The 15,248-nt window shown below is 39.2% G+C and overlaps 1 protein-coding gene and 2 long non-coding RNA genes across 4 annotated transcripts; 2 read left to right on the top strand and 1 right to left on the bottom strand.

Annotated features, from left to right (window-relative positions):
- Positions 1 to 3,114: 3,114 nt before the first annotated feature.
- LOC136254721 (uncharacterized) lies at positions 3,115 to 7,087 on the top strand. Of its 2 annotated transcripts, none has more exons than XR_010700708.1 (2): positions 3,115 to 4,570; positions 6,260 to 6,277. XR_010700708.1 is itself a non-coding variant. In XM_066047458.1 (2 exons), exons 1-2 carry the CDS (start codon positions 4,290 to 4,292, stop codon positions 6,752 to 6,754), a joined length of 561 nt encoding a protein of 186 aa, XP_065903530.1. In that variant the 5' UTR covers positions 3,373 to 4,289; the 3' UTR covers positions 6,755 to 7,087. The 2 variants fall into 2 exon arrangements, 1 of the variants encoding a protein (XP_065903530.1); XM_066047458.1 differs by having other exon boundaries at positions 3,373 to 4,355; positions 6,260 to 7,087.
- Positions 7,088 to 8,037: 950 nt separating this feature from the next.
- Positions 8,038 to 9,029, bottom strand: LOC136254731 (uncharacterized). Its single transcript, XR_010700715.1, has 3 exons — positions 8,765 to 9,029; positions 8,573 to 8,624; positions 8,038 to 8,489 (listed from the first exon to the last, which is right to left on the bottom strand). It is a non-coding gene; the product is annotated as an uncharacterized lncRNA (long non-coding RNA).
- Positions 9,030 to 12,795: 3,766 nt separating this feature from the next.
- On the top strand, positions 12,796 to 14,053 carry LOC136263891 (uncharacterized). The gene is made up of 2 exons (XR_010704829.1): positions 12,796 to 13,226; positions 13,530 to 14,053. It is a non-coding gene; the product is annotated as an uncharacterized lncRNA (long non-coding RNA).
- The last annotated feature ends 1,195 nt before the right edge of the window (positions 14,054 to 15,248 follow it).

The raw sequence follows: 15,248 nt of genomic DNA on the forward strand, positions 1-15,248 counted from the left end.
AGACCACAAGATGACACCCTTTCCAACAACGCCATCATCAGGGTTGCCATTTACGCCAAGGTCTGAGTTAACGCCCTTTCAGATAACACCTAGGTCTGAGATGACGCCCTATCACCTATCACCCAGGTCTGAGGTTGACTATGAGACAACACCTAGAAGAGACCCTTACATAAAGCCCTCTCGTCCAGAAATGTCAACACCAAAACGATTGAGTATTACCCACATGCCAGATACTCGTATGCCACCAGGTACTCATATGCCACCAGATACTCGTATGCCACCAGATACTCGTATGCCACCAGATACTCGTATGCCACCAGATACTCGTATGCCACCAGATACTCGTATGCCACCAGATACTCGTATGCCACCAGATACTCGTATGCCACCAGATACTCGTATGCCACCAGATACTCGTATGCCACCAGATACTCGTATGCCACCAGGTACTCGTATGCCACCAGATACTCGTATGCCACCAGATACTCGTATGCCAGATTACTTTCAACTACCACCACAACCAGCACCAACATACTACCAATCGTACCATGAACCACCATATCACACAGGCTATTGCCAACCACTGCATTATCAGCAGCCACCCCAATTCTATACTACTCCGTCTGATTCATCAGCCCATCTTTCCACTTCATCATCAGCTGGGTACCAGCAGCTTGACAATAATCATTATGATGATACAGAACTCAAGTTTACTCCGCGGCACTTAAAAATGATTAAAGCCCGGAGTTCCTCCAGGGGTAATTTTTGTGTGAATTTGGTTAGAGATCTTATTGGTGAAGAAGTAATGGTAACTTCAAACATGAATGGACACAAAAAAGATAAGCTAGATCCGAAGAAGATTGAATTAGTGAAAAAGTGGGCCTTCGAGTACATCCCATTTGATAAAGACAACGAAACAAGTGAAGAACTAAGCTGGAGAAAGTGCCATATTGCTATTGACGAAGCATGCAGGCGCTTAAATAGGCCAAAAAAATGAAACCACACCTTTAGAGACATAATAGCATTTGATTTGACAATTGATTACTGTGCTTGTCATGATGTATGTAGCATACATGTGATTGATGTAGCATTTCATTTACTGTAATTTATTTAGGATTTAATTTACTGTGTTAATTACAATCATGATAATTATTTCATAATAGCATTTTGATATAGTACGATTAGGTGTCATTTTCTGCCTGTTGACCATGTCAATAACCTGATGGCTCCCCATTAACCTCAATGACTTTTACCATCACTTTCTGGATGTGTGCAATGTAGTCACTGCAAACTTGGGATGTCATCTTCCTCCAGAATGTACGAATTCCGTTCTTCAAATCATCTAAATTCTGAGGTTTATACTCTTTTCTTAAAAACTGCTTCATCGATCCCCAGACATTTTCTATTGGGTTTAAGTCTGGGCTTTCAGCAGGGGTCTTCCACCAGTTGATCTTCATTTTTGCAAAAAACTCTTTAGTAAAGCCACTGGTATGTTTAGGGTCATTGTCCTGTTGGAATCTATGACGCCTCCCAAATTTTTCATTGATTAAGGGGAGTAAGCCAGATTCCAAAATTTTACAGTATCTATGGGCATTCATAATTCCGGAAAAAAGAACCACTTGTGATGCACCTCTGGATGAAATGGCTGCCCAGACATGTATTTTGGCTGGATGCTTAGGTTTAGGCTTCAACTTCCTTGGCTGGCCTAGTCGTCTAAATGCAAGTTTTCCATGCTTGTCTAAAGCTACTGAACATTCATCACTGAAAATCACGTTCTCAAAATAATCATTATCCCTGATGCACTTCCAGCACCACTCCAACCTTTTAGCTTTGTTCGCCTCTCTAATTTGCTGGCAGTACCTTGGCTTTGTAGCAACCCATCCCAATCGCTTCCTGTACCGTTTTATTGTAGAAACACTAATATCTCTCAACTCTGGCCACTTCGCAGTCAGTTTTTTCTTTAGTTGGTATGCTGTCAGTTCATCATTATCAGCCATTTCATCATCAATAAACTTCTCTTGCTCAGGTGTCAATCTGCTGGATCTATGATTTCGGTGTAAATCCTTAACAGTTCCAGTAGTTAGATATTTTGCTATCAAGCGTTGAAGAGACCTGCACATTATGTACCAATCATCTATAACTCCCAGTACGATACAGAAGTACAAAAAGAAATCAATATACTGTCACAATTTGTGACCAGACAGGGCATGTGGGCACAAAATTTGCTTACCTTTTCAAACGTTCATGACTCATAACTGTAATGCATCATGCAATTTTGGGCCTAATTTAACCTTTATATAAAATACAGAGTGTACAATGTAAATATTTGAGATGTGACCTGTTGTTTGACAGGGTGCAGTTTGTGCCCGCATGCCCTGTTTTTGTATACCCGTCACATTTATATAGCCACTGAAAAGAAATCCTTAACAACTGCAGGCCAGGTAGCACCCACCCCTACCTCTCACACAAAGGGCACACACTGCCACAATAATAGGAATCAACTGTGACTCAGTAGTAGAGTGTTACATATTTCTTCTCTTGTATTGGAAGTTGGTAAATACGTGCATACACACATGTTCAGTCATACCGAGGTATTGACAAAGCCACAATACAGTGAAACCTCATTAATGGGGCCACCTATGGGACCCAAGATAAGTGTCCCTATTACTGAAAACCTCATTATTGCAGCCACAGAAGCAACTGGCCTTATTATTAAGGGTTTTCAACGAATTAACACCTATAGCTAATGTTTGAATGTTTCAGCCATAACGTAGTTGAGGGTATTAATGCATTCAAACAGGTAAATAGTATAATACTCTATGGATCATGACTTAGCAGAGCCGGCCTTAAGGGTAGGCAGAGTAGGCAGCCGCCTAGGGCCCCGAGTAAAAGGGGGCCCCAAAACTCTGAAACCAGGGGCCCCAGCTCCCAATATACAAATTCAATGCATAACACTCACTTACTGTATATACACAACTTGTCTTGGTAATTCAGAGGCCATTCGCAATGCTAGCAGCATGGATCACGTGACTTCAACATCAGCTAGCTCATGATAGTACTTAGTATTACGTGTCAGTAGCGACGTAAAGTGTGAGCCTAAGTATGAAAGTCTGCAGTCTTCGAAAGCTACCTTTGATAATTTGGACAAGAAATGTACGTAGGTTTACAGAGTAGCTAATGATCTCCTCTGCGAGTGGGCTAATCTGTATTTTTTCCAGGCGTGGGTGACAGTGGTCGATACCATGCACTTCCTCTGGGGGCCCACCCAGGTTTCATTTAAAACTTTTCTGAATATGTCAGCTCTAAAATGGAAGTGAATCATGGATGACATTGTCTGACCACTACATTAGTTGGAATTGTATCGAAAGGTAAAACAGTGGCTTGCAATTTGGGTACAGACACTTTACAAAAACTTGCAATTTAAATCCGTAAAGCGTATTCCGTAAAGCGTGATTTGTGAAAACCATTTCGATAGCCGGATTATCCACAGGTTCATTTAATAACACAATGCTACAATTACTTTCTATCCTTGCCTCTTGTAGGCGCCCTGTACAACAATTATGACCTAGCGCTCAGCAGGCTCTAGCTAACAATTATTTAATGGTCACGTGAGCACACAGATACGGACAAATGGTGACTAAAAACTGGATTACCAAGTCATGTCAATATGTGTTCCCTGCTGTGAAAAAGCAACTGTATAGCCACAAAAAGGGCATGTAAAATTACCAAAGTTTACATTTCACCAAAATAAATTTATTGCGGTTGGCAAAGTATTAGAAAGCTGCCGTAAAGTGAGCTGTAAATGCATTTTTGGGTCTAATGTAAAGAGAAACCATGAGGAGTGGCCTTTAAATAGGACAAACTGAAAATATAGCGGCAGATGCCACACATTTGAAGGTATGTTTGTAAAATTCTTTGTTCAGCCCGTACTGGAGGTACAAATGATAGAAGAACTTTATTCAGCAGTGTGTAGCTATGCTGCTTCTTACCGAATATTGACTTTTATTCCTTCCTCTCTCAGTCTTTCATGAATGAGGGGTATCTTCATTCCAGCATCGAACAGAGTTACAACTCGACTCCTCGTGGGTACAGACAATCGTCCCATGGTGCTGAATGCGAGGCTCAATATAATAATGCGAAAATATTAGCATAGACTCGAGCGCATAGGGGGCGTCTATTTGTGATTAATACGCCAGGTATCAGTGCACAATGTGCGCCTCAGAAAAAAAAGGTACTAATTAAAGCACACCTGTTAAGTGGCGTGTTCGGATCATCTGCTGCTCTTTGTGATGTTTGAGGAAACCCAGGAAGAAGATCAATGCACACTATTGCCGAAGAAAGATGGTACATCAAAAGTATGTCAAAGCTCTGGATAACAGAATGGATTTTTGTGTCATCAGCAAACATTCTTGCATTTATTACTCTCGATAATGTCCCAAATGACTGTTTGTCGTTGTCACTTAATAGCATTAATGATTCTGGAGAAGAATCAAGTTTACCAGTTGGGCAGTGGAGGATTTGCACAGATGTCCTTAAGTGTATTTATTCAGTAAATAATCTCTTACTTCAGGTCTTGTAGGTGTACAGTGTATTTTATGTTTCGTATCTTGTAGCTGCACATTGTGTTGTGTTGTATACCGGCAACCTGCTGTGTTGTATACTGGCGACCTGTCTCGGGTCTTGTAGGTGTACATTGTGATGTGTAGGTGTACATTGTGTTGTGTTGTATACTGGCAACCTGTCTAGGTCTTGTAGGTATACATTGTGTTGTGTTGTATACCGGCGACCTGTCTCGGGTCTTGTAGGTGTGATGTGTTGTATACCGGCGACCTGTCTTGGGTCTTGTAGGTGTACATTGTGATGAGTTGTATGCCGGCGACCTGTCTCGGGTCTTGTAGGTGTACATTGTGATGTGTTGTATACCGGCGACCTGTCTTGGGTCTTGTAGGTGTACATTGTGTTGTGTAGGTGTACATTGTGTTGTGTAGGTGTACATTGTGTTGTGTTGTATACTGGCAACCTGTCTAGGTCTTGTAGGTATACATTGTGTTGTGTTGTTTACCGGTGACCTGTCTTGGGTCTTGTAGGTGTACATTGTGATGTGTTGTATACCGGCGACCTGTCTCGGGTCTTGTAGGTGTACATTGTGATGAGTTGTATGCCGGCGACCTGTCTCGGGTCTTGTAGGTGTACATTGTGATGTGTTGTATACCGGCGACCTGTCTTGGGTCTTGTAGGTGTACATTGTGTTGTGTAGGTGTACATTGTGTTGTGTAGGTGTACATTGTGTTGTGTTGTATACTGGCAACCTGTCTAGGTCTTGTAGGTATACATTGTGTTGTGTTGTTTACCGGTGACCTGTCTTGGGTCTTGTAGGTGTACATTGTGATGTGTTGTATACCGGCGACCTGTCTCGGGTCTTGTAGGTGTACATTGTGATGTGTAGGTGTACATTGTGTTGTGTTGTATACTGGCAACCTGTCTAGGTCTTGTAGGTATACATTGTGTTGTGTTGTATACCGGCTACCTGTCTCGGGTCTTGTAGGTGTACATTGTGTTGTGTTGTATACCGGCGACCTGTCTCGGGTCTTGTAGGTGTACATTGTGATGTGTTGTATACCGGCGACCTGTCTCGGGTCTTGTAGGTGTACATTGTGTTGTGTAGGTGTACATTGTGTTGTGTTGTATACTGGCAACCTGTCTAGGTCTTGTAGGTATACATTGTGTTGTGTTGTTTACCGGTGACCTGTCTCGGGTCTTGTAGGTGTACATTGTGTTGTGTTGTATACCGGCGACCTGTCTCGGGTCTTGTAGGTGTACATTGTGATGTGTTGTATACCGGCGACCTGTCTCGGGTCTTGTAGGTGTACATTGTGTTGTGTAGGTGTACATTGTGTTGTGTTGTATACTGGCAACCTGTCTAGGTCTTGTAGGTATACATTGTGTTGTGTTGTTTACCGGTGACCTGTCTCGGGTCTTGTAGGTGTACATTGTGTTGTGTTGTATTGTATACCGGCGACCTGTCTCGGGTCTTGTAGGTGTACATTGTGTTGTGTTGTATACTGGCAACCTGTCTAGGTGTTGTAGGTGTACATTGTGTTGTGTTGTATACTGGTGCTGTGACCTTTCTCAGGTCTTGTAGATGTACATTGTGTTGTGTTGTACATTGTGTTGTGTTGTACACTGGTGACCTTTAATTAACTATATTACAGTACATGCATAGCTAATATCTTTTAACCTTATTACTTGCCCTTTTTAGGCAAGAACACCAAAGGGAATTGACTCAATTAAGAGAAAAAGAAAGAGGTATAGACGGAAAAAGAAAGATTTAAAGAGAATAGTATGTACTTCTAACCAAGCTGTGGATGAAATGCAGGCGAGGAATGAGAGAAGTGATTTATATGGAGAGTTCATTGACTCAGAAGCTTTGCTTCCTCCACCAGATGAATCAGAAATACACCTCCCTCATTACATTAATTTGATGGATGAAATTCATCTTAAGGCCAGGATGATAGAGTTGCAATCACAGCAAGAAAAAGCAAAGGGAATAGCTCAGCACTATCGTGATCAGTGCTCACAATTAAAGACTAAACTTGTAGAAAAAGAGGCTGAGATTGTGCAGATTAAAGTGGATGCTGCGCATGCTAAAAATCGTATACGTCAGTTTTGGCGAAATTGTGTTATTGAAGGACAGTCCCGCAGTGGTAGAATTTTAAGAAGTGGTTTGAACATGAACAACAGGAGAGTGCTATGAACAATTATATGAAGAAATTGTCTTATAGTAAGTTGTAGCCTGCATGCTTGTATATTTTTGAAGGGTACAGGGACATTTTGCCATTTGGAAAATTAGGTAACTATGTGGAGAGTATTAAATAGATTTGAGTTTTAGAATTGTTTGTTCATTATTAACACCTCCCAAATAAACTATTCAATTTTACAAAATAAAGCTTGTCTTTTTTTTCTTTTCATTATTGTAATGCTTACTGCATGGGTAGACATTGTGTTGCCTTGCATATTTACAATGATGTATTTTACTGAACATTATTACAATTCATTTGTTCTTCCTGAAATAAATATTTAAAAATTTTTTTTTGTGTATGTGAAAGGCTAATTGTGCATATACATGTGCAGGGATGTTAACATACCCATGTTGTCATGGCCCCAGTGATATTTTATGTTTTCTTGTGGCTAGCATTTTATACATTTTGTGACCAACATGGTGAACATTAAGTTCAGTGGTGGACCCAATATTGTTATTTGTGCTGGACCTGACACGAGTTCTTGTTATGGTGCATTTATTATATGGTGGACCCAGTGTTAGTGATGGGTGATACCACCAATACAATACAATTTTAGGTGAGTATCGATACTCAAAGGGTCGATACCAATACAGCCTGCAGGTAGATGATCAACTAGTAAAGTTTCACAGTTAATGGGAGCTGGATACCATACATCAATTAAATTTGGCGAAACTAATATTTGGCGATTAGCTAAAAATTTGCAGTTGGCGAAATTTTAATTTGACGAAATGTTTACTGCAACATAAATGTGCACGAAGCTCGATGATACTGTAGCTACATGTTAAAGACGATCGAAGCACGCTGAACTATCCTAATGTTGAAATCAGTATCGATTTATCCGGTGAGTCACTACATGCACTGATTCCTGGCGTATAGCAGCCACACACTGATTGATTAGCTACTCCGGCCCTGTACGTCAGCGCTAGTTAGCTGGCTAGCTACTTGTAGCTTCACACTTGTGCTAGACCGATACGACATGTACCACAAAATTCAACCTTAGCCAACATGGCTTGCAGTGATGCTGAGTGTCACCCGTACAAAAATGTAATATTGGCGAAATTTAAATTTGGTGATTCAGTAACGATTCGCCAATTTCTCCAAATTTAGTTTATCGCCAAATTTAATTGATATATGGTACTATTATCATCATCAAAATCAGGCTATCTCTCATCTTACGGCTAGTAAAAAAAATTTGAGATGCCTATACATTTCAACATTCAGACACTGATTTCAGGAGCATTATCATTCTAGAATAGCTTACAATTTGTATAGTTGTATGCAATTTAGTGGGCAGTCACTAGTCCCTGAACTATAACAATGCACTACCCCCTAGCAACCTTATTATTACTAGTTATATAAACCAAGTCATCTAAAACTTCCTTGTTGTTCGATCTTCAGTATACTACAAACCATGTGTCTCTAAAACTGTGGCTTAGCTTAAAAACATGGAATGTACTTTGGTCAAGTAAAGCTCATATCTGCAGTAACACTATAATATTTTACATTCCCACTGTACACCATGGCATTCATCACACAGTGAATTGTCCAACACGTATGGTTCTCCTCCCTTGGAAAAATGGTTCCAGTTCTTCAGATTTCAATTGGTGTACGCTCATCATGAAATCACATTCTTAAGGTCCTTGAATTTTTCTTTCGGCAAAATACTCTTGATTTAAGCACCAATCGTCGCTATAAGGCAATGCATATAGATAATAAAGTTTTTAATAACTTGGGACATAATCTAGCTACACTTGCTAGTGCAAGCAAGTTACCTCATCAGGATCAGTATGTCCAGACCTGCAGAAGATCTGAAGAAATGTTTTCCTGTAAAATAGATATATAAAAATTACATGTCTTAGAAAACTACATGTCTTGGAAAACAGTCTTATCATACAAGTATTATCAGAAATGCGTAAGTATTCTCTATTCAGAATGTCATAGGTTCCTAGTGGTTGAAATTTTACCTTTGAACTTGCATCCATTAAGTAGTATAGGTACAGTATATCAAATATAAACATGTACCTCTCTGAAGACAACTCAGCAGTCAGCAGCCTACAGAAGTAATATTTAGTAATATAAAATATGCCAACTATAAAACATGTATATATTATAGGTGCTAGTTTACAGGCTTAGGACAAGACCATGTGCACTATGAAGCTAAAAGCACTAGTAAAATTCATTAAACAGTCCTATATCTGTTGAAAGTAAACAATCATACACTACCACTGCTACTGTTGACGTGGAAGTCATGATGGCAACATATCTTCACTGCAAGTTGAATTACTCCACAACAGAAGTGTTTTGAATCACACCATTGTAAGCAATAAACTAAGAAATAATCGTCACACTCTTCCTCTGTACAGAGGCTATTCAGCTCATGCGAAATATTTTCAGTACTTGCACAATATCATTACATGTCCACATTACCTTGTCCTACCCCCTGGTACTGCACAATTTTGAAATTGGTTATTATAATCCCTTGGGCTGTAAAAGGTTTAGAGTGGTATGAGAGTTAATTATTATAATGTTATATTAAATTTTATTGATTCCATCACCAGGCTTAATTTATGTACTGTGCATGGGCTTCAACTTGATTTACTGCAGGCAAAAATCCAAACTAACACGCCCTGTGCACACTACAGTATAGCAGATACAAGAGTATGTGTACCCTTTGGAAATGGGACCATTGAAAAGAATGTCTCGAGGTGGTGGCTACCCAACGACTCATGCACATAATAGCTTGAGATACTATAGGGCATTTAATTGTTATACTGTCAGGAGTCCAAAACTTTTGGTACTGTTCTATGGAAATAACTGCCGCTATTCTCCCCGCCTACAGCTGTATGGATTACTTGAATCAATAGTATGAGTACATGATCGTTTACTAATGGGGATATCTCCAACTGCTTTGAAGAAACTGCAAACATGCAATGTTTATACAGCCTGGTTGTACAGAATATATCACATAGGATGGAGACTCAGTGATATTTGTTAAGGTAGGCCAGTGTTTGTGGGTTAATAAACTGAACAGATTGACCAAGCTAAAGTATGATATCCGCTGACACTTGTTATTTCATTAAGCGCCTGGAAAAAGATTTATGTTAATCTCAAGACAGTGACGTGTCTCACCTCGCAAAATCTTTTTTTGTGAATGTTATTCTCTAGCCATAGGGACCTGTGGAGTCGCTTTTTCGCTTCAACCCTTCGATCAGAAGGCTTAACTGAGCTGATGTGGACGAAAATACGCAGCTGAGTGATGTCATGCTTTGTCGCAGCAGGTATGCCGCCTTGCTACAGAGCCAGTTGTACAACCGCCGGGTAGTGCGTAGCCACTAAAACGAGCTAAAAGGTATAGCTAACTACATGTACTAAATAGACACTTTTAATTCAATTTCAGTGTTATTTTGTGTCTGTCTGAAAGTAGTCTGAAAGCAAAAGCATAAGTTTACTGTGTAGCTAAAAATACTCAGCACTCGAATGACTTTTAAAAGCCGCGTAACCGATCGAGCCCTATCAGAGTGCTGTACAAATATAAAAGCTTGACGGGGGTGTACAGTAGCTTGTGACTGGCCGTTCCTGTGTACTCAGTACGGTGCAGCTATCAGTACTGAGTGAGCCTAGCGTCTGGTCACTGTCCGGCGAGACCTGTTTTGTCGTCTCGCGAGTACCCTAGTCACACTCTCGAGTGAAAGTAGTTGTCATAGAGCATCACGATAGCCTTGCAGTGTGGACGCGAGTTACTCGAGCTCCTCTTGCTCTCGTCGTGCGTGTACCCGCGACGTTACCTTTGAGCTGTACTGTACATACATACATACATACATACATACATACATACATACATACATACATACATACATACGTACGTACGTACATACGTACATACATACATACATACATACATACATACATACGTACATGCATACATACATACATACTGTACATATTTATAGGCTAATAACATGTGCTTACAGTATCATGTAACTATAGCAACTATAGCACATCTAGTCAACTGAAAGTAAATACAGGTATGTACAAGGAATTCAACATGTCTAGACATAAGTAACACAGCAAGTAACAACACATGATATCAGTTGATGGACAATAAATAGTTTTCCTTCCTGCATGATATTAACTTCCTTTCTGGAGAAACTAGTATGTTTTGTCCAATCTAACCTGTTTAAAATGGGTCACCCATTGTAATATGGATTCAACCAGCTTACAGGCTGGATTTATTATCAATTGCTTGACCTTTCTAAAAACCATTTTAAAAAGAGTTGACCCATTGTTATGCAGGTCAACCACGGCCAATTGGGTGTAAAACAGCTAGGTTATAAGTTCACAACAGATTATACATGATAGAATACTGAGCTTACTGTAATTAGTCTATTAAACTTTTCGTATGTACATGTTTTAATATATATATAATTGAAGAACCTTGTTATAATAGTAGATGACACATGGGCTATATACTTTATTTACACTTGCTGTTTAATTAACTGTCTCTCTTTATCTAGGTGCCATGTAGCATTCAATATACACGGCAAGCCTGCCACCAAAATACTGCTATGGTAACAATAAATATAGCTACATGGTTTGTAAGGAAATATGATTGATGACCTGTGCTGTCAAGGTTTTCTAAATTACTGGTCTTGTTTGACATGCACAATGCCCCTGTACTACAGTTGTTATTTTATATTGATGAATGCAAATAGCATTGTAGGGGCTTGCTTCACAGGTTTACAGTTATTAAGACATGCAAAGAACATAGCTATACAGTTGATCAGAACAGTTGATTTAGTTGATCAGAACAGTTGAAAATTAGGACACATGAATAATATGAACACTTGGTAATGGTCTCAAAACCTTAGCATGTAACTGAGCTGTAAAACCAGGAGGCAGGACACTTCTGGTCAGTCTTAAGGTGTACTTAATACACAGGTTTCCCTGTATATTTATAGATTAATAATCCTACAAGAGTGCAGGATTAATAGCCACATGTGGGATTAAGTGTGATTGATTATAGCTATAAAAAAATCTGATTAGACAGTTACAAACTTGGCATATAGCAGCACAGACAGCAGTATCATAATAATATAGTTGTATGATTGCTTGGTAAGGCTAATTAGCACTTAAGTGGATTTTGATTATGTATAATATCCTTTGTCATAAATTGATAGCTATTTCCTTTCCAAGTATGGCATAGGATCAAACACGCAATTCGTCATAGCTAGCTACTGTATAATTATTTCCATATAGTGGGGCTTGCTAAGGCTTGCCCAATAACATCAGTCTTACCATGTACTTGAGTTTTGGATTTAATAGTACTAGTACTAGTACTGTACATATTTGGTATAGTGTATAGTATAGCTTCATGCTTTAAAAATAATCATGTGGTATGTTAAGTATGCTCAAAGCATAGTTGGATCCTTAAGGTTCACAAATCGAGGGGTAAATAATACACCTCATATAAAACAAATTTGCATGGCATTTGGCACTTCATTAAAAGTATATGCATTTAGTAATAGAATGCTGTGTGTGTACATGGCTTGGATGAAGCCCTATGGCAGTTACGTAGCTGAGAGTGATGTAACAAATTTACATTCCATTATCTAAACACTATTATCTGATTGATATAGTCAGGATGCCAAGGGTTTTCTTTCTAAACTTTTGACATACAGGTAAGTAGAAAGTTAGACTCTCTGTGGTGTCAGTGTGGCACCGTTTTATCCTGGTATGGTGATCATGCATAAAGCTGGTGTTGAGGTAATGGGTGCCAGTAGTGAAGTATCAGTTTAGCTAATCATTGTATTGTTTACATGCACAATGGGGGTATAGATAGCAGTACTTACTGTACTTAACAAAACAAAATGAGCTAGGTGCACACTTTCACTATTGCATGTTATATTTATATAGTCTATAATTTGTCATTTAAGCAGTATCAGAGACTAAATTAATATGTGATAGAGACATTAGATAATTAGGGGTCATCCATAATTTTCAGCATTTTCGCAAGCGTACAGAGCGTACGCTGGGGGGGAGGGGGTAAATCCAATGCGTACGCTTTTTAATAATGTTGATATTAGTAGCGCTATATAAAAATAATTCTAAATAATTTAGCATGCGCATACAATTTCAGTATCAAGATGGCGAAATGTGAGTTGCAGCTCGAGGCAAGGCAGTTTCTTCTTGAACTCGCTAGGCATCCAGATAGTGTACACAAGTCACCAACTAATCATTACCAGCATTTCGTGAACGCCTTTGTTGTGACGAACGATACGAAAATGAAGAGGGCAGATGCTGTGAAGCGCGCAAATAGAGTGGAAGGAGCGAGTTGTTTACAGCAAAGAGCACTATGTGGCAGCACTGAAAAAAGCTGCGCAACACTTGAAGTGGAGCAGGACAAGGCGTATTGATTCATTTTTCAAGGTACAATATATAAACAGGCTATAAAACCACGTAGCTAGCTGTACATTAGGTATGCAGGTAGCCATGACTAGGCCATGTTAGGTAATAGCCAGGATCGCTTTCAGTAAAAAACTGTTTTCACTGTACTAAAAGCACGTAGCTGTACAGTACTAAATGGCTAGATTGATAGGTTTAGCACTATTTCATACATGCAGGATTGTAGCTTGCCAGATAGCCGGTTTAACTTATAGAAGTAGTGTTTACAAATAGGTGACTTGCACAATGTATTGAACGACAGCTACCTATAACTTGTTTTCTTTGCAGACAAACACAGTGAATGAAGAAACTGTAGCAGTAGAAGACGACGTCAGTAGTGGTGCTGAAGCTCATGATAATGTACAAAGTGTTGTAACTCAGCAAGTTAGTACAGGTGTTTCAAGCTGTAGTACTGATGATAATTTGATGCATTATATTGAAGACAGCCAATAGATAGCCATTTCTGTGATGTGCACATTTCCGTTATGTTTTTACCAGTGAAGCTGACAAGGAGCGCCACACATGCCTGATACACAGTGGAACTAGGTCACGAGAGGAATCAGAATCTACTTCACAGTCAAAGAAGTCCAAAGTTGAGATAAAATGTCTTGTTTATGGTGAAATTTATCCTACCAAATACCAGCTTCAGAAACACCAGACTGAGCAAAATTACAAAATGGGAAAGGGAAGACCTAAAAAGAAATAAGTATATGACTGTCACACAAATTCACACATGTAAATAACTTCTTGCGTGATTGATCTGTCTGCATTTCCTACAGTGTAAAAACAGCAACAATAACTCCTAAAAACAATTTCATATGTGACATACACACATACATACATACAACAATTCACGATCGATATCAACATTTTTAATAGTACGCTTTTAGGTGGGGGGGAGGGGGTTATGGAAAAGAGTACTCTCTGTACTCTTGTGAAAATGCTGAAAATTATGGATGACCCCTTAGTATGGTGTTTATTGCAACATTAACTAGTTTGCTGCCTATAACTGCAGACAATGTACAGTATGCATACCATAAAGGCATTTGGGGTTTGCCCTTGCCATGCAGTTCTGATCACGTACAACCCATAAAAGAACTATAGCCTTATATGACACTGTCTCATGATCATCATGTGCCAGACTATGATATACCAGCACAGGATGGAAAACTGTATTGTTCTACTACATGTATGGTGATCAGCTATTATATTGGAAACCTTGTATGGCACAAATGATAACTGTGAACTGAAATTTTCGTTGACACAATTGAAGCTGTTATAACACAGTGTGACATCACGTGGGAATCCTTTAATTCCTATCAATCTAAAGCATAGTGAAGAACTGTGATTTTATAGCGCCCCATATAAAATCACAGTTCTTCACTATGCTTTAGATTGATAGGAATTAAAGGATTCCCACGTGATGTCACACTGTGTTATTTCTACTGATATTATTTGCCGATACCGATACCTATACTATACATTGAAGCCAAGACAAGTGTATTATAGAAATTTCATTGTTGTGATACATAGCTAGCTATTAAAATATCACAGTAATTGATTGATCTCAGTTCAATCAAGTTTTAAAATATTCATTGTATAGCTAACAGCTAAACATGATAAACATCATTGTGGATTACTAATTTCTTGATTTGAGGTAGTTTTCTTGTACGAAGTGGATATTTAGTTGGTCACCGGTCACGATGCAAATATTTATTTAGCCGGTCGTTTGTTGGGAAGTGCGACTGAGGGGAAGTGTCACCTATAACTCTAGTATCAAACACACTAGTTGTATGAAGGTAAGTGGGTGAGCTCGCCTCGAACTCACCCAAAAACTTACCTTCATACTGCAGTGAAAGTCATCATTACGTTTAACAGGCAAACGTCAGGTTAGCGTTAGGGTTAGGGAGGGTTCAGCTTTGGTTTCTTCTTCACTTGTATGGTCAGACTATAATATTTGTAACATTAAATACTACAAAAACAAAAGGAATAGCCAGCAAGCACCGG

The sequence above is a fragment of the Dysidea avara genome, chromosome 1 (genome assembly GCF_963678975.1).
Source record: "Dysidea avara chromosome 1, odDysAvar1.4, whole genome shotgun sequence".
In the NCBI taxonomy this organism is placed as follows: domain Eukaryota; kingdom Metazoa; phylum Porifera; class Demospongiae; order Dictyoceratida; family Dysideidae; genus Dysidea; species Dysidea avara.